This window comes from Meriones unguiculatus, chromosome 17, assembly GCF_030254825.1.
Source record: "Meriones unguiculatus strain TT.TT164.6M chromosome 17, Bangor_MerUng_6.1, whole genome shotgun sequence".
NCBI classification, from domain to species: domain Eukaryota; kingdom Metazoa; phylum Chordata; class Mammalia; order Rodentia; family Muridae; genus Meriones; species Meriones unguiculatus.
The window spans coordinates 38,693,658-38,713,018 of NC_083364.1; the positions used below are offsets into that span (position 1 = coordinate 38,693,658).

Genomic DNA, 19,361 nt, shown 5'->3' on the forward strand with positions numbered 1-19,361 from the left:
AGAGGGCCTTCTCCTTCCCTGTGGCAGGAGACCACATCAGTTCCAGGGTCTGGAGGTCACCTAGTTCTGGAGGCCTGGGTGGGACATGGAAAATGGCGTCTTTCCTCTCTGCCTTGCACTTTGTTGGGTGTACAGAGAAGGCGCTGGTAGACGGCTGTGTTGTCTACAGCGGTCACTACAGCAGAGGCGGAGTTCAGGCGGCGGGAGCTGGGCTGAGTGCTGGGGTCTGTGGGACACAGGGCAGCCACAGCTGGGAGGGGCAGGGAAGGCTAGTGAGAGCTCTCTGGTAGGATTGCCAGGTAACACCTGGGTCGCTCTGTTCCACCTCAATTTCAAAAAAACAATGAGCAGTATCTTGTGTTGCTTCGGATTTACTTAGGCTAAAAAAAGCCCCGACTGAAGTTCAGATAGCAAGAGCATCCTGTCTTTGAACTAGGGTTGCCAAATGGTGAAATTTGGCTCTCTGGGGAATTCTGATCACCGCTGCTGCAGCCACCAGCACCACCACTGCTTGCTCCTCCTCTTCCCCTACCGCCATCACCACCTCCACCATCACCACCTCAGTAAATTAACCACATGGCAGGCGGAGAGCTGAGTCTTGGAAACAGGAGCCTGGCTAGAGAGAAAGCTGCACGGGACCTCTCCTGGCGTGTGTCCGCATCTCCTCCCACTCTGCCTGTGCCTGGTTATCTCTCCCTGCGCTCGGTCTTTTACAGTGGTGCTGAGGGGTGAGCCGGTTACTCCGGGGCCTCAGTACGGACGGCACTGTCCGAGGCCAGCTGCCGGGATTTCTCTCAGCCTCCCTGCCAAGGCAACACGGCACAGACCCAGCACTGTAATCCATACCTTGGCCCAGATCAAACCCACAGCCTGTGGGCAGCCAGAGCTGGGGCTTCAGAAGTGCGGATGTTTGGGGAACTATTAAATATTCATAGGCCCCTCCGCCACAGAACAGGGTTGCAAACAGTCTCCGCGTGGTAAGGATCTCCCCGGTGTGGTCCTAGGTAGGTCCTAGGCCCCTTGAGCCTTGGCCACCCACACCAGCTGCAAAGCCTATGTGGAGCACAGATACCGAGGCAGCTGCTGAGCTGAGGGTTTGCTACTCTGTTAAACTCCCTAACTACATTTGGTGCGATGTATGTGGGGGGTCTTGTGTGCACACGCATGCACATGTTTCCCACGTAGTTGAACACGTCTCTTGAAGGCATCATGGGGGTGATGAACAGCCCCGTCATGTCAAAGTCTCGGTGGTCTGTACCACCGTGCGCTTACGACTGTTTACTAACTAAGCCTTTTAGGTAAGACAGACCTGGGGCTGGAGAGATGGCTCAGAGGTTAAGAGCACCGACTCTGGTCCTGAGTTCAATGCCCAGTAACCACATGGTGGCTCACAACCATCTATACTGGGATCTGATGCCCTCTTCTGGCCTGCAGGTGTACATGCAGGTAGGGCACTCATCTACATAAAAAAAAAAAAGGCAGACCCTGCCCTTGCCTTTTGTTTGCCTCCATGGAGACATGGGGAGATGCTCACCACACCAGTGGAGCAGAGCCAAGGAGCATTTGTATGCACCAACCTTGTGTCCAAAGTATCCTGAGCACACTAGGCTCCCTGGGAGCAGAATTCCAGAAGGTTCGTCTGGTGCCTCCCCTTAGTCATAACCCAGGAAGAATATCTGCAGAGAGGGTTAGCCTTCCCTTGGAGACCTGGTATGCCTGCTCTTCAGTGGCTAGCAAGCTTAGTATCTTTCCCCTTAGTATCAGTTCTGTTTGCTGCCCCTCCCCTCTGGATCTTATCCCTGACTCTGAAGCCCCAGCACCATCTTGGTCCTGGCTGGTTTGTGTTTAACGCATGGGAGATGAACACCGAGGCACAGTGCTTACCGAAGCCTCTTGGACCCTATTGGGTTACTGCCACTGCTTTATCTGGATTTGCACGGTCAGCTGCTATTGGCCCCTGGACTGCGGGAAAGGCTAGATTACAGCAGGGCAGACTTGAGGATTGAGACCTGGGGATTAGGACCTATAAGCTATAGCCCCAGCCTGCTGATAATCACCTTGGAGTCATGTCTCAAAACCCGCTCTGGCCTCTCTTTCTGGGCTTAGAAAGATAAAAACCTACCTACCCCCCCCCCCCTTTTTTTCTTGTCTGGCCAGCAGCCCCTCATATTCTCTCTCCTAGATCTGACTCAGTGTTCTTTTTTTAACAAGACAATTTATATACGGTAAAAATCACCCATTTTAGTGTCGTGGGTTCAACAGATGCTTATAGAAATGTACACACCAGCACATACATAACAGTTCTGTCATCCCCAAAATGATTTCCTCCTGCTGCCCCATGAAAACACTCAACCCTACTCCTGCCCCATGTAAACATGCATCTGTTTGCCGTCCCCGTGGTTATGCTCTTCCCAGAACGTCCTATCAATGGAGCCAGGCTGCCCACAGGGTTTGGCATGTGGTACTTTCATTTTAGCAGAGTGTACTTGGGTTGATCCAGACAGGGCGAAGCGGGTTTGTTCCTTTCTACAGCCGAGTTCATGAACAATCAAGCGCAGGTTCTCTGCATCAGTGTAACTTCTCATCTCATTGGAATAAACGCCAAAGAGTAGGGTCACATGGAAAGTGCACCTTTTACTTTACCCGGAGTTGCAGAGCTGTTTGCAGAAATGGCCATGTAATTCTCAACATCAAGATGTAAGACTTCTGGGATCTGTCGTCTCTGTCTGTGATGTAGCGCTGCCTCCATCTTTTCTTTCCTTTTAAACTTACAGCGGCTTTAACCGTCCTAATGGTGCATACAGTAGCTAATTGGTTTTTAAGTTGGCGTCTCCTTGATGGCCACTGATGTGGACAGAGTGCCTTTGCAGGTCTTCATTTGTCATCCTTCCATCCTCTTGGATAAACCATTAGGTTAGGGTCCCCCCCAAAAAGGTAAGCTATTTGTTTAATGTTTGATTTTTGAGAGTTCTTTATAGATTTTGAGTTTAATGCTTTAGTCAGATTTATTACTTACAAATAATTTTTCCCATTCTATGGCTTGTTTCACTTCCGTAACTTTTTTGAGAAAAAATGTTCTCAATTTTAATAATATTCATTTTTGTCTTTTTTGGATTATTTGCATGTTTGATGTAATATCTAAGGAATTGTTGCCAAATATAAGGCCATGGAGATTTAAAAAAAAATGTTAAGGATATTTTTACATAGTGACGTAGGCCTTTAATCTCCACACTTGGGAGGCAGAAGCAGGCAGATGTCTATGATTTTGAGTCCAGTTGTTCTACGTAGTGAGTGCCAGGTCAGCCAAGGTTACATAGTGAGACCATGACCAAAGGCAGCTTGTGGAAGAAATATTTCTGGCTTATGGTTCCAAAAGGGATGAGTCCACCATGACAGGGTCAGGGCAAGGGGAGGTATGGAAACAGGAGACGGGCGTGACAGCAGGAGCAGGAGTTGGGGGATGACATCTTCACCCACAAACATGAAGCAGAAAGAAAACTGAAGGGGGCCCAGACCATACACCGTCCGAGCCTGCTCCTGGTAATGTGCTCCCTCCGGCAAGGCTACACCAACTTCCCAAACAGTGCCATTAGCTGGGCATCAGGTGTTTAAATACCTGGGAGACATCACTCACTCAAACTACCTCACATGATCTCAGAAATGCTCAGTATTTAGTTTTTGACAATTTTGTGTTTGTCTACACCTATGCACACTGTAGTTATTGTCTGGCTCCATCTGACGCGGGTAGCTGTTAACAGGGCTCACGTCATATCCAGAAGACAGCCCTTCACACAACTCCTCCCGATCCCCTGGTTCTTACATTCTTTCCCACTCCTTCTTCCTTGATGTTCCCTGAGCCTTGGCTGAGGTTGGGGTGTGATAATGTTCCATTTTGGACTGAGCAAAATACCTCTCAGCATTTTGACGGTTATGAATCTCTGTCCTGGCTGCTTCCCACTGCAAAAAGAAACTCTTCTGACCAAGGTTGACAGCAGCCCTTAGAAATGAGTATACACAAAAGTATTCAGAGAGCGGGTTAACATCATGTCTACATAACAAAACGACAGTGGTAACTTTCCCCTCTAGGACCGTAACTTCCTCAATCACGAACTTTTGTTTTCCATTTGTTTGTTTGTTTGTTTGTTTGTTTGTTTGTTTGAGGCAGGGTTTCGCTGTGTGGCCTTGGCTGTCCTGGATTCACTTTGTAGACCAGGCTGGCCTTGAACTCACAGAGATCACCTGCCTCTGCCTCCCTGAGTGCTGGGACCACAGGTGTGTGCCATGGCACCTGGCTAGCCATGAGCTTTTTAACCAGGTTTACAATACCAGGCATGAATTCCCTCCTGTGGTGCAGACCTCAAATCCAACCAGAAAGTGGTTGATTACCCCATGACAGTCATACCCCTGTTGTTCACAGGAACATGTTGCCTAGCAGGTCAGAATGGTAGCACGTAGGCTTCACCACTGGATATGTTTATTCATCACTTTTCTCCTCCAGTGCCCTGTACAGCACTTTTCAGCACTGTGAAAAGTAGCCAGTTGGGAGGAAGTTTTCATCCAGGACAGTTTCAGCTCAATGTCTCTATGTCCTTCGACCAAAATGGGTTTTTCCGTCAGCGAGAGGGTTATGATAGGCAAGGAAGAGCAATGCCAATAGCCCGTGCTGTTTTGGGAGCCTCCCTGACAATGACTTATAGGAAACTGTCCCACACCCAACACACATTCTCACTTAATAGCCGTGTCTTCTTGGGAAAGCGTTGTCTACCCATGCAGAATACCACAGTTCAAGATCTTCATGTTTTCTTTTTCTTAATTAACTTATAAATCAAAAAGGCTTCTTTTCACATCTTTCATTTTGGCTAATCTGCTCTCTACCTCCTCTTCTAACTCCCCTCCCCCACTCCCATTTAAGCCTTCCGTCCCCAGTGTTCCTCCTCTACTTTCACATCACATGCGTTCTACTATCCCCTTTCTGACTTGAGGCCTCTGCCCTTCCCCCTTATTGTGGGCCCTTTCTAGCTTTCTGACCTCTACAGATACTCAAAATTAAACAAAGAAATCTAAAAAAATTAAAGCTAGAATTTATGAGCTAGAGAGATGGTTACGAGCACTTGGCTAGGGGACTGGAGAGATGGTTAAGGGCAGTGGCTGCTCTTCTAGAGGTCCTGAGTTCAATTCCCAGCAACCACATGGTGGCTCACAACCATCTAGAATGAGATCTGGTGCCCTCTTCCGGTGTGCAGGCATACATGCAGACAGAACGTTGTATATATAATTAATACATCTTTAAAAAAGAATACTTGGCTGCTCCTTCAGAGGTCAGGAATCAATTTCCAGCAACCACATGGTGGTTCATGATTCATTGCTCTCTTCTGGTGTGCAGGCCCATATGCAGACAAAGCACCTGTATACATTCATAAATACATCTTTTGTTTTTTAAAGCTAGGATTTACATTTGAGGGAGAATATGTTACACTCGTCTTTAAAAAGCCACAGAGATGCATCCCTCTGCTATTCTGTGGGAGTTTTGTAGCTATTGCTTTCAGACTTATATCTTTGTTCCTCTTTGATTTAACCTTTATATGTGGTGTGAGACAGTTCCATTCTTTTCTATGTATACAACCGTCACAGCCTCACTTGTTGAAAAGGCTCATCTTTCTCCCTTTAATTGCCTATCTTTGTCAAAACTCAACCAACCGTTAATATATAATTTTATCTTAAATTCTATTCTATTGACCTGTGCCTCTACAGTTTCTAAATTACTGAAGCCTTATAATAAATATTGAAGTTGAGTACTTCAGATCTTCCAACTGCATATTTTTCAAAATCACTTTGGCTTATTTTGCCTGTTTTCATTGCTCTGATAGATCACGTTGTAACTGAAGATCACTTGGGGTAAAAACTGACATCTGTATGTTTTCTAATACAAAGTACACCTCTCCATTTACAAAATGTCTTAATGTTTCTTTCATCAGTGTGCTAACATTTAGTTAGGTACATAGTGTACATAATCTTATGGTTTTGATGCTATTTAAATGGTACTTTCCTAAGTTTTACTTCTAATATCTCATTGCTTATGTATAGAAAACAATTACTTTGTATCAGTCTTATGGCCTATGACTTCTAAACTTGCATATTAATCTTGGTCATGGTTTTCTAGATTCATTGGAATTTTCTTTATAGACAATTATGCTGTCTTCAAATAAACAATGTTACATTTTATTTTCAATATGTGCTTCCTTCCCGCCCCCCTTTCATTGGGTCTCATTATGTTGCCCTGGCTGGTCTTGAACTTTTGGACTCTGTTGATCTCCTGCCTCCATCTCTTTAATAGCCAGGCTTTCAGAGTACGCATACACTGCTGCATCCAATCTGTATGACTTTCTTTCTTTTTCTTATTGTATTGCATGGTCTGAGACCTCCACCACCACAGTGAATGGAAATGATGAGTGGGTATATACACTTATCTTTTTTTTTCAGGCGTAGGGGAGAACATTTGTCTTTCCCAGCAAGAAGGACGTTAGCTATAAGATTCTGTATGTGTCATTGATCAGATTAAGTGACTAACGTCCATTCTTAATTTGGTGGGGATTTTTTCCTCAAGTTATGAATGTTGTATTTTTTTGAGTGCTTTTTCAGTAACCACTGAAATGCCCTGTAGCTTTTCTGCTTTGTTCTGTTAATATGGAGAAATGCTTTGAGGTTGAAACAGCCTCCATTACTGGGATAACTCCCCTTGGGTTTTGTTACCGCAGCTCATTGCCTTACCTTCAGTTAGCTCTTCATCTTCTTCACTTCCTTCTTTCTGTCTTGCTCTCACTTTCACCACCTACCATCTCCCTGTCTCCTTCCACAGACTTCCCCTAGCTAGCACACCCTTCAGCCTTCACCTCTGCATCTCTAAACCTATTGCTCAGTGGCCCCAGTGACTTCCCAGAGGCCTGCCTGCTCTTGGGGTCTTGGCTCATGGTCACTGTCCTGATTGTACTGAAGGCCGTGGTCTCCTTTTTCCTGAACTGTCTCCTTTCTTGTCATAGGGTTCTTCTTCTGTGTCAGCTCTGCCTTGCCTGGCTGCAGCTTCAGACAGGTCTTTCATATTTTGGCTTGTGTCGCAGGGTTCTAACCTACCTTCTATTCCCTTTGAATGTGCCCTTATGAGTCACAGAAGCCATGTGCTCATCCTGCATTTTGATTCTACAGTCTTTAAGGGTTCCCGCTGTATAAGGACTGTGTCTGGCTCTTCCAGCCTGAGCTACATCTTTTCCTTCTGTGGATTTCTGGAGAATCTGAGCTGTTTATTCAAGGACCATGTGCTTCTCATGACTGATGGGCTTACTACACGTTTCTCAACACCCAGCGCAGCCTGACCTATCTAAAGGCCTCTTCCTCATTCCTCCACTTATGTACACATTTTTTTTCCCTTGATGTGCTTTGGTTTCTGCTTTATATTGCTGGTTCTTCGGTTCTGAATCACGTGTCCCCCAGTCTTAGGTGGTCTGAGTTGCGACAACAGAACACCATAGACTAGACGGCCTGTGAAAACCTTTGTTTCTCTCGTTCTGGAGATTAAAAGTGTGGGATTAGGTTGCTGGCATAGCTGGGTCCTGCTGAGCATCCTCTTTGGGGTTCACATATCTTCACATGGTGGGGAGGAGAGGCAAGGGAAGCCTCTCTTTCCATTAAGGCGTTAAGCCGGTTCATGAGGTATCTCTCCTGAAGATGCAGTCACCTCCTCATACCAGCACAGTGGGCATCTTAGGGGAACCTGAGCATCCCTATGTAACATTCTCTAGGTGGCTTGCTAGCTGCCGTGGGGCAGGGCCTTCTTCCCTTGTCCTAAGTAGATTTCCAATGTCATGTCTTTGCATAAAGTGTCAGGATTCAGGGGTTGATCAGATCTGGATGTGTTTGGATGGGCATTGGCAACATTGGATTGGCATTGGTAACATTAGCCAGCAATTGGGGCCACTGGTCACCTGAGCCTGCCCTTGCCATGAGGTTCAGAGCCATCTTGGGCTACAGGGATGCCAGATTGTGGAATGGGAAAGGATATTCTCTTTGTAGAGCAGGGCAGACACACTCTGGGACAGCTCTAGAGACAGATTGCACCACAGCCAGCATGAGCCTATATGGCCTCTGGGCCTTCACTGGGCTGGGGAGGATGTGGGTGAGGCCCAACGTGACCTCAGAGTGTGGCAGGGGTTAGATCACGTAGGGCATAGATCTAAGTCAAGGACAGAGACAATGCAAGCCTCAGATGACTGTGGGGTTCGTGTTTATCCCCATTGGTGTCGGGGGAAATCTCCGAGTAAGGCTTTTGGAGATCCCTATGGACAAGCACCTTCCTCACTCAGGACTGGGGGCCAGGGCTGGCTCCTCAGGGGCCAGAAGGCCACAGTGAAAGGTGGGTTAGTGCTCTGAGGTTGAGATTAACAAGCTAAAGAGTGCGAGTGGTGTGGAGCTCAGAGTCCTCATAGCCTACAGGCCACAGCCTGTCTCCTGGCTTCTAGACCACATGTCTCAGAGCAAGGGTAGGACCAGGTTCAGCATGTTCATATCCACGGAGCTTTGCTTGCCAAGTCCATTCTGAAGAACCTCAGTTCACAGGGCTTGTTGGGTGACATTTTCTTGCCCTTTTTTTTTTTTTTTTTTTTTTTTTTTGGCGGGGGGGGTGTCGGGTTCTGCTGTATCATTTTGTTTTACCTTAGTCTTCCAAAAGAAGCCGAGCCTTGGGTCTGCCGAGCAGCAGGGTGGAAATGCTTTCCCACACACATCTCCGTCAGCATGGAGCAGGGGGTCCATGGGGAGTAGGGAGAGGGTAGATGCTGGAGTCTGGGGCTGTCAGGAACCTCGGGCTGGTGCAGAGAATAGAAGCCTGGGGAGGAAGGAATTGAGCCTCCCCTCATCCCCCTCCCCCCCAGGCCAGTTTCATTCCCCAGCGTGGTGACCATGGTGCTGTGGCCTGGACTCAGTGGGAGCTGGTTTTGATCAGGGCCTCTCTGGGAAGGTACCCCTTCGTGCTAAATCAACTCACGCTTTCAAAAGTGAAGACCCACCACCCTTGTGGAGCCTTCTCATTGCTACCCCCTGCCCTGTCAGTAGGGTTTTTAAATGTGTGATCTTTCTGGCATATTTGATATGATTGTTCAGGGACCCTGTGTTCCTTAGGTAGCGTGCCTCCATCACAGGCCAACCAGGCTTAGGTCTTCGAGAACATCAGAAAATCTGAATCATTAAGTCTCACTCCTTCTAGTCTTGTGGTAGCTACATGGGCATTTGTTGGTCAGTGGCTAGGTGTGAATGTGCTAAGATGTGGACTTGCGGGGAGGAGGGGTGACTCTGCACATTGGGATCTGGAGGACCAGGGGTCGGGCAGGGCTCCGGTGTCCGTGCCTGCTGTGTTCTTGAGTACCCTGTGCTTTGTGTTCTCCCTCTGCAGCTTGTCTCCAATGCCCTCATCTTCTCCTGCACCAACATCGTGGGTGTCTGCACTCACTACCCGGCTGAGGTCTCCCAGAGACAGGCCTTTCAGGAGACCCGGGAGTGTATCCAGGCTCGGCTCCACTCGCAGCGGGAGAACCAGCAGCAGGTGAGTGAGGCGCAGCCAGGAGGCCTGGACCACAGCCAAGGCCTGCACAGGGGAGCAGCTGGCTGGGTCTCGGCTTGTCCTCCAAGGCCATGCCCATCACTCTGCCTGGCCCCTCCTCCCACAGGGAGTCAACTCTGGGGTTCTGTAGGATCTTCCTGGCCTATCCTGCCCCTTGCCTGTGGTCCCCTTCTGTGGCCCTGTGGTCAAACGACAAAAGCCTTCCTCTATCCTGAGCCACCAGGAGTTGAGGAAGTGAAAATAGCCAGTATTTCCAGCTTGGATGGAGGCATTTGCCCCGGGGAAGGAGGTGGAGATGGGACAGGCACTATGAGCCCTCTGGGTGCCCGGACCTCTCTCAGTTCTGGGAGTGGATACGTCAGAGAAGGAAGATGGTCCATTCTCTCCCCAGACTACACTTAACCAAAGAACCTGGCCTTTGACAAGGCCACAGCTCTGTGCCAAGAGAAAACAGAATTTCTCAGAATTTCTCCTGGGTAAGGTGGGGTGGGAACTCAGGTTGGCATCAAGGTTCCAGCTGCTCTTGCTCACCCTGAGGGATGGGGTCTTATTTTGTGGTTCAGATCTGGATCACCTCTGCTCCTTTCCTGTGTGTAACCCGGACAGGTGGCTATCTGTCCCTGTTCCCCTCTATCACTGCCTCTGTGGCAGCACCAGACAGGAGGCTGAGGGAGTGGAGGCTATCCCCAGAGGGCAGTCAGCAGGGCAATGGCTCTCCACACTCTCCGACCAGGCATGACCCTGGAAGTTACTGTAGACCACTGGGTCCTCTCCATGGATTCTCAGCAAACACTGGCAGAGGCCTCCTGTCTGCCACACGCCATCAGGCCCCATGGCAGATGTAAGCACAGAAGGACTCTCTTTGGACTGGAGACAGGAAGAGAATGGCCAGGAGAGTGGAAAAGCACACACTGTGGCCACTCTGCTCACTGAAGTGTGGGTGTCTCTGTCTCGTAGGGATGCATGCTAGATGGTTACGGTGGCATAGCTGCTGACATCCAGATGGCCAGGTTGGGGGTGAGCTTTCCGGGTCCTCCTGTCCCTGTCTTTCCTCTCTAACACTGCCTGTGTGGCTCTGGTGTTTTGCCAGGGGCCCGATGGACACTGACCAATCTGAAGTCTGGCTGTCCTTGTTCTTGCTTCCCCACTTTGGAGACACAACCTTAGATAGCCCGGCTGGCTTTGAACCTGTTAGCTAAGGGTGACCTCGAACTTCTGCTTCCCTTGCCTCCATCTCCCAGATCCTGGGATTATATCCTGGCATCTCCTCAGCTTACCCAGATTCTTTGTGCCTGCTACACAGGTACCCTCCCAGCTGAATTTCATGTAGCCCCAGCTCTGCCCCTGGCTTCCATTCATTCAACCCTGCCTGGGCTCCTGCCTGGCCCAGCTTTTTGAAGGAAACTACTCAGCAGTATCCCTGAGTCTTCCCATTGCCCTGACAGGCTTACCTTACCCACACACCAGCTCACCCCCCTAAGTCCCGCCTTCCCCAAGAGCCTTCTCTTCTCCCTGTTATCAGCTCCAGCGCCTCTCCCCTGAGAATGGAACACCTTCCTTGGCTTCCATTTTACAGGGTCACTCTGGACCCTGTCTTTCCCATGACAGGATAGCTGTCATGGTTTTTTGAGACAGGGTCTTCCTGTGTGGTGCACACTGGTCTGAATTCTTCTCATCTCCTTTAGTCTCCAGGGACTGGGATTACAGGCATGAGCCACAATGGCAGCTCAGACAGTTACCATTTCATAGCTTATCACTCTACTTGGTCTGATCCTGGCCAGGCCACTGAAGTCCAGGGGGATTTAGGGAAGGCCTGACCATGTTTAAGGTCAAGAAGTGGGAGAGTGAGCTTGCTTTCAGCCAGCCAGAGCCAGAAATTTATGTAGGGGAGCTTTTGGAGGGTCTCAGCTCAGCTCCTAAATTCCATGTCAGGAAGGCACTCAGCCTTGTTCCTCCCCTTACTCATGCCATTAACCCTTGGTGTGAAAGTATCCGGATGTATGGCAGTTTCTGGCATTTACAGTTAGAGCATGTTTTCTCCCAGTTACCTCACGCCACAGAAACCGCCCAGTAGATCATGTCTCTCTCACCAGCATGTGTTTATTGAGACCTTAGTACATGTGAGGTGGCCTTCCGTGATACGTGCCTGGGAGGCCAGACGTACCTCAGAAAGCTACATTTTTCACAACAGAACACAGGACACTGGACTGTGGCACTGGATAAGACAGGCCCCTGCCTGGGAGGGAGGCATAGATGAAAGGCTGTTGACATACCAGAGAATCAGTGATTCTATAAAGAAGACTCAGAGTTGGGCAGCTGCTAGGAACAGGTATCCTGAGCAAGAGGATGGCTTGTAGCATATAAAGATGCTGGTCCCAGTTCAGAGACTTATACACAAAGGCAAGAAAAATTCCAGGAGCTGCAGAAAGTGCTCATGGTTCTTATACTTGGGGTAGAACATAACTTTTAATTCATGGATGCCCAGGGAAGAGTTGAGGAGATAGGGAGGACCTAGAGCAGAGAGAGAGAGAGAGAGAGAGAGAGAGGCCAGGCTGGGGCATGGGCTGGTCCTATAGCCAGGACAGGGCGGAGGAAGGGTGCTGGGTAGAGAGTGGGGCCAGGTGGGAGGACAGGGGTTTGCAGTAAAGAGTAAGGAATGGTGAGTTTAGCTGGCCCAGGACCCTGCTTGCTGTGGTGATGTTAAGCAGGGGAGTGCTATAGTACCATGTTTTGGAGAGATTTGGGCTATCCAGGCAGCTGGGAAGGCTGAGGGGAAGGCATGGAGTCAGAGTGGTGCAGCATGAACCCCAGAGACAGGCAAGCTCGGCGCTGGAACAGTGGAGCAGGATGTAGAAGGGAAAAGACAAATTCAAGAGCCCATCCTGGGTCAGTGCTGAACGCCAGGGCTTGGCCTGGGACCGAGAGGAGAGGAAGGTACACCAGAGGAAAGTTCTAGAACCGTAAGCAGTTTCTACAGAATCAGGGTGGAAGTGTCCTCTGCAAAGTCAAGGGAAGGCAGGGGAGGGAGCGTGAATGTCGCTGGGGATGTGATGTCACAGAGGTGGGCATTTGGAAACCAGTCATCCCTGGGCTGGCTATGAGTGGAGGTGACATTAGAGTTGATGGATGGCGGCGACAGCTCAACAGTGAATGTGCTCCCTGAGGCAAGAGTAGTTTGAGGACAGAAGGAGGGCATGCTTCATTGGGCACCCAGAGGAGGAGGAACCCGAAAGGATACTGAAGCAAGAAGGTCTCGGGGCTACCTGATTGGTGGGATACCCAGAATTTTAGTGCAGAATGATGGGCAGGAGAGGTAGCCAGAAGGAAAGGCCTGAGAGGAGAGAGTTGTTAGGTGTGTGAGCCTGGCAGAGGGCTTGGCCCCGAGCCAAGGCTGTGGAATTCAGACAGAGCCACTCTGCACAGGAGGCAGCTGGGTACCTTGAAGTAGAACAGACCTCGGGGGGAAAACTGAGGAATTGAATGAAGTCCAGACTCTATAACTAGCTGACATGACTTGCCACAGTGTGGCCCTGTCCCATCCCTTTGCTTCTCTCCCAGAACTCTTGTGACTGGCTTTACCTTCTCTTGGTTCCTCAACGTTAACTTTCCTTTCTGTGGTTCTTGGGCCACTGTCTCCCATTTGGAATGGAAGGGCTCTGAGGGATCTTGGTTCTTCTGGGTGTCACGAAGCCTTCTTTAATGACTGCAGTCTTCCCAGCCGAGGGCAGGCAGACTGCTCCTAGCCCCCGGGAGGAGCTTTGCTTGCTTGTAGGTGCATGGCTCTCATTCTTACACCCGGAATGCTGCCCGGCACGTGGTAGGCATCTATGAACCCTTGATGACTTGTTGAATGAGTCGAGTTAATGCTGTCCATAGTAGTTTGACCAAGGCCACGGAGGATTTTAAAGTTTTAACCCAAGCTGCTTGATACGCAAGGCCCTGTCAGGAGTGCCCTGCCCCGAGCAGAATGGAGGCAAGCTAGGCGTGGACCAAGAGGTATCCTAGAGAACCTTGGACATGACTCCAGCTGTTCTTTCCCCTTACACAGCTCTTATGCCTGTAGGTCTCAGGAGAGCCTGGCGGCTTGTCCTGGGTCCTGCAGGCAGGGGGACGGGCGTGAGCGACAGGGGACTCACTGGAGATGTGGGAGGAATGGTGACAAGCTCATTTGCTTCCCTCCTCAGGAGCGTCTCCTGCTGTCTGTCCTTCCCCGTCATGTTGCCATGGAGATGAAAGCAGACATCAACGCCAAGCAGGAGGATATGATGTTCCACAAGATTTACATCCAGAAACATGACAATGTGAGGTAGGGGTGAGGCCAGGTGGGAGGGCTGGACCCTGATGGAAACAGCCTTAGCTCTTCCCCTTCAAGGGGGCACAGCCTAACGGGGTGGCCTGATACTGTGGAGCCCTTGCCTGCTTGGGGAGTTAGCACTGTTTAATCTGAAGTAGGCAGGAAGGCTGCAAGAGAGGATAGAGAAAGAGGGGGAGAAAAGGAGCAGATAAGCTATTGGGGGACATCTCACCTGACAAAGACAGAACACATTCCTTGGGCCCCCGTGTCCTCTTCCTGATAGTCCTCTTTACCAGCCTCTTGCATGTCCACTAAACCCATGCGTGCGAGCCACTCCAGGCTTTGCCTACGTCATCACTGATACTCTGACATCCCTACAGGAAGCACAAACAGTGTTTCCTAATGTATAGATCCAGTTGGACGTTTGAGACCTGGGCTGAAGGCCCCGGCAGCCAGCAAGTCTCCCCACCCCAAAGCCCCACTTTGCCTCCACTGCGCATTGGCTGCCTTCCCTACCCAGAAGCCACTGACAGCAGGGACGTGCAAACAGATGTAGGTTAATAGAGTGCAAAATCTGCTTATGAGTTCCACAGGGACACCAGCGGTACAGGTGGTCTCCACCCGCCGTGGCTCTGAAGAGCCTGGTGATTCTCCCATATGCCCAGGAAAGGAGCCACTGTGAGCTTCGGGAAAGTTATTTCCTCCTGGGCAAAATTTCCTAACTCCTGAGTCCTCGAAGGGAGGCTAGGTCTGTTTTCAATCAAGGAAGCCACCGGATCATGCAAACTGCCCCCATCTTGGCTGTCGGCAGAGACGGAGAGGAAACACACTGTGATTTGCCTGTAGAACCAGCAGATCCATAGAGCTTCCCGGCGTGCTCTGAAGCCGGAGACTACCATTCTGCATTTCTCACCCCTCCCACCTGTCTTTCAAAACCCAAAGGCCAAGGCTTGGAGCAGAAAGTATAGATGCACCATACATTTGTGCTTTGTCTGAGGGGGATCTTACAGCTCCTCTATAGCCCATCCATGCTCCATATCAGGATGATATGGCCAAGATGGCCAGTAGCCACCATGGTCTCCCAGGCGGATGGCCACCTGGCTGAGGTGCAGCGGAGGCTGTCGTGTGACTGATGGGCCTGGGCCCTGTGAGGCGCGCTGGCTCCTCTGCCTGTGAAATGGTCACGTCCTGCATGCTTCCTGTGTTCCCATGGTCCCCACAAGGCCAAGAGGTTGATGTGTTAATGCCCCCACTGTGCAGGGAACCAGGAGGCTAAGGCCCAGAGATTTACTCTCTATCCATGGTCAGCATCTGGCTAAGAGAGACACCTGTCCCCAGCAAACTTTGCGACCTTCTGACTTTGAATACATGTTTCTGTCTGAAGATAGAGTGGTTTGGACAAGGTCTCTGAGAGGAAGCTTGTGAGGAAAGAGACCCAGGGGAGAGGGAGGAGTGATCTCTCTCTCTCTCTCTCTCTCTCTCTCTCTCTCTCTCTCTCTTTCTGTGTAGCAGTATATTTTCTGTGTCTCCAACCACATGGCCGAGGCACTCCAGGACTCTCACACGATCTGAGGTCTCTACCTCGGGACAGTGGAAGAAATAGCTTTGCAAGAGGCTTGAAAAGGGAAGGGGTGCTCCTCAAATGGCCTCAGCTTGTCAGAGATGGGCCCTGATACCCTCTCTCCATCCAGTCTTCATAGCCTCACCAATCCTGACTGAGTCCCCAGCAGGGAACAAAGGTGCTTTCTTTAGCTGTTCTGAGCTCAGCAGATCTGGTAGCGTCCACCGACGGCTGCACAGACAATCCGGAAACAACCAGCTCTGAGAAACATGGCACAGGTTCTTAGCTTCAGCTGTCCGGCAAAGAGGTTTGCTCAGGGGGGTACCCAGACCTGCCTAGTTCACAGTGATAATCTCTGGGGACCATTGTCCTCACTCCTGGCAGTGACCCTGCAGTGACCACATGCTATTAAAAGGAAAGTTTCAGGGCCATCTTGCTACCCACCAGGCACAAGTCAGGCCCCTGTCACAGTGGATGTTTCTGTCCAGGATAAGCCAGATGGATGGCAGCAATCAGCAAAGGGATGGGAGGAGAGAAAAACGAAGATGCTGCGGTGCTCAAGGAGACCGAATCTTAAGTCCCCAGGGAGGGATAGATTCTACAACACACGTCAGAGTACCACAGTCATACAAACCTCCTGCTGGGGTCCTCTCCTTGGGTCATAGCCTGGATGCAGCCTTGTAGGAGAGGCACATGCTCACTCTAGTCTCAGATTTGGAGGGGGAACTTTCAGACTGAGGGGTAATGGTAAACATCATAGTTTAAAAACACAAGGGGACCTGGGCGGTGATGGCACATGCCCTTATCCCAGCATTTGGGAGGCAGAGGCAGGTGGAACTCTGTGAGTTCTAGGCCAGCCTGGTCTACAAAGTGAGTCCTAGACAGCCAAGACTACACAGAGAAACCCTGTCTTGAAAAACAAAACAAAAAACAAAACGAACAACAAAACACAAGGGAGCCAGGCCCATGGAGAACCCATGGGGTGCAGAGGTTAGGCCTGGGTCCTGGCTAAAAATCTCTGCTATGTACTGGCTGTGTGAACGAGGCAGGTTATAGGCACCAGCCCACTGTGAACCTCAGTTTCCCCATCTGCACATAGGGTAGCAACGGTTGTGCTTCCTGTGGGTTAAAGAGTGAGTGGAATGATGTGAAGACAGCTGTGGTGTCTCAGTAGCTTTTCGGGTTGTTCTCCTTTCCGTAATCACTAGAGAAAGGCCTGGGGTTCTTAGCTGGAGAGGGAAAGGGTGATGAGTCACATTCTTCAATTCTCTGCAGAGCTGTAATATTTAGAAAGGGTGATGGCATGCTGCTCTCTGCCCCCACCAAGAGCAAGGCCACAAAGCAAGTAAATCAACACCACAGCATACGGCTCCTGGGGTACCAGCAGGGACTGACCGAGTAGCTTGAAGAATGCTTCGGTCCTGGGCTGCCACTAGCTGTAGCGTGAGGTCCCAGATGCCTCTCCTGTCTGATGAGTGTTGACAGATGGGCTGCGTCAGCCCCTGTGGCTGGCAGCTCAGATACGGCTTCTACTCCCACTCCCGCCAAGACATCGGGCCTCAGGGTGGGTAGAGCAGTATTTCTCAACCTTCCTAAGGCTGTGACCCTTTAATACCGTTCCTGCATTGTGGTGACCCCCAACCATAAAAGTGTTTTTGTTGCTACTTCATAACGCAACTGTTATGAATCGTAATGAAATGTCTGTGCATCTTCCATGGTCTTAGACGACCCCTGTGAAAAGGTTGTTAGATTCCCGGAGGGGTCTCGACACAGAGGTGGAGTATAGGAAGATGTAGAAATTGCAGCTTACTCTTTGAGTTTTCGAGACAGGGTTTCTCTGTGTAGCCCTGGCTATCCTGGACTTGCTTTGTAGACCAGGCTGGTCTCGAACTCACAGAGATCCACCTGCCTCTGCCTCCCTGAGTGCTGGGATTAAAGGTATGCACCCACCAGGTCACTCTTGCCAGGAGGCCACACTGTGGGGTGGAGCCAGACGTGTGTCTGCAAGGAGCAGAATGACACACGTGCACTGTGGGATGATGGGTGGGTCACCTGATTCGCGCTTGTTTACTCATTTGTAGCCTGTGTGTTTATCTATCTGTTTAATGTATGTGCCACCTCTGCTCTAAGCCAAGGTGCACTAGAGTTGGGGGCCATGGTTTGGAGCCAAGGGACACCATCCCTGGAGGTGACTTGAAGGTATATGCCATTTCTGGAGCTTCCTGAAGTTAAGGTGTGTGCTGCTCTTGCAGTGACTTGAAGTTAGGCTCCGGTCGTAGTTAGGGTTTCTTTCTATTGCTGTGAATAGATGCCATGCACATGGTGACTCTCAGAAGGAGACATTTAATTGGGGCTGGCTTTACAGGTTCAGAGGTTTAATTCGTCATCATCAGGGCCGGAAGCTTGGCAGCACACAGGCAGACATGGTGCTGGAGACCTAGGTAGCTGAGAGCTCTACATCCAGATCGTCAGGCAGCAGGAAGAGAGTGAGACAGACTGCCTGACTTGAGCATCTGAAACCTCAAAGCCCGCCCCCAGTGACACACCTTCTCTAACAAGGCCACACCTCCTAACAGTGCCACTCCCTATGGGCTGGTGGGGACTGTTTTCATTCAAACTACCGCAGTACCAAATGGGGACAGTTAAAGTTAGGATACATCTTTGGAAAGCCCCTAGCCCCAGCCTGCTTAGTAGTCCATATTCTGATGGCCATGGAGACTGTCAGGCTAGCTTCAAGATCTGGTGGCAATCCACCACTCCAAAGGTCAGGGGGCAGAGAATGCCAGGGACTCCTTGGTGGTTCTTCGGAATGAAGGTGACCCCTGCCCCTTGACCTCTGTAACTCACACTGGAATTTCTTAGGTTTTAAGAAATTCTAGTGTGAGTTAGGTGGTAGGATGGGCTATGACCATTCCAGACTCTTCCTTGTAGCAGGGGACAGAAGGCTACCACCTCTAGGGAGGGGTAGACCCTTGCCTGGAAATATATTATTTCCAAGTTAACTTGCCCTTGCTCCTCATCTCCCCATTTCTGATAGAGTTTCTCATGGGATATTGAATCTAAAGCCTCGTTTCATGGTACCCATGAACCCTGAGGTTTTGGCAGGAGTCCAGCCGAGGGGCTGCCTAGCTTAGGCTGAGAATGAGGTGGTGTGCCCTCTCCCCACATTGAAGGGATGTGGGGATGACCTTCGGGCTTCCTCCTCCCTCCTGTCCTTCTCTCTCCAATTCCTTCCCCCTTTGAAGGTTATCTTCTCCGCTGTCTCCTTCAAGGACATGGCTGCATTCCCCAGGTTGCCGTAGCGTCTGGCTCAGCCACCATGTGGTGTGGTTCTGAATTATAATGATCACCGACCGTGTCTGAGATGCTTAGATACCCAAGGGTGGAGTGTGCCTTCTGGGGGCAGAGTGTGGAAAGTGCCCGACCTCCAGTCCATCCTCAGCCATGTGAAGAGCGGACCGTGGGCATCTCAAACCTGATGCCAGAAGCGTGCCCACCTCTATTCCTTAACAGTTATGCAGGGCAAAGGCCCTGTAAACATGTACTGAGGTCCTACTGTGTGCCAGGTACTGCTGTGGAAAGGGCCCTGTCCGGGCATGCCCAGCTCTCACAGGAACATTAGAGCTGTGCAGATGGCTGGCTGTGGCAGCAGGGGCTGACAACCCAGCCAGTTCTGTTGGGGGACACTGGGGTTGGACCTCTTACTTATACTTTTTTTTTTTTTTTTTTTTGGTGTGTGTTAAAATTTACATAGTGTAAAGGGCTAGAGAGCTGGCTCGGTGGTTAAGAGCTTGCTGCTGTTATGGAAGGCTGGAGTTCGGTTCCCAGCACCCACATCTGGCAGCTCCCAACGTCCTGTAACTCCAGCTCCAGGGGATCCAACACTCTCTTCTGGCCTC

At 50.2% G+C, this 19,361-nt stretch overlaps 1 protein-coding gene across 1 annotated transcript in view; it reads left to right on the plus strand.

Annotated features, from left to right (window-relative positions):
• The window catches only part of Adcy5 (adenylate cyclase 5), a 143,383-nt gene that overhangs the window by 80,627 nt on the left and 43,395 nt on the right, over positions 1-19,361 (plus strand). Inside the window, exons 2-3 of the mRNA XM_021634635.2 lie at positions 9,440-9,589; positions 13,792-13,913. Coding sequence (XP_021490310.1) covers positions 9,440-9,589; positions 13,792-13,913 — 272 coding nt within the window. The remainder of the gene's footprint in view (positions 1-9,439; positions 9,590-13,791; positions 13,914-19,361) is intronic.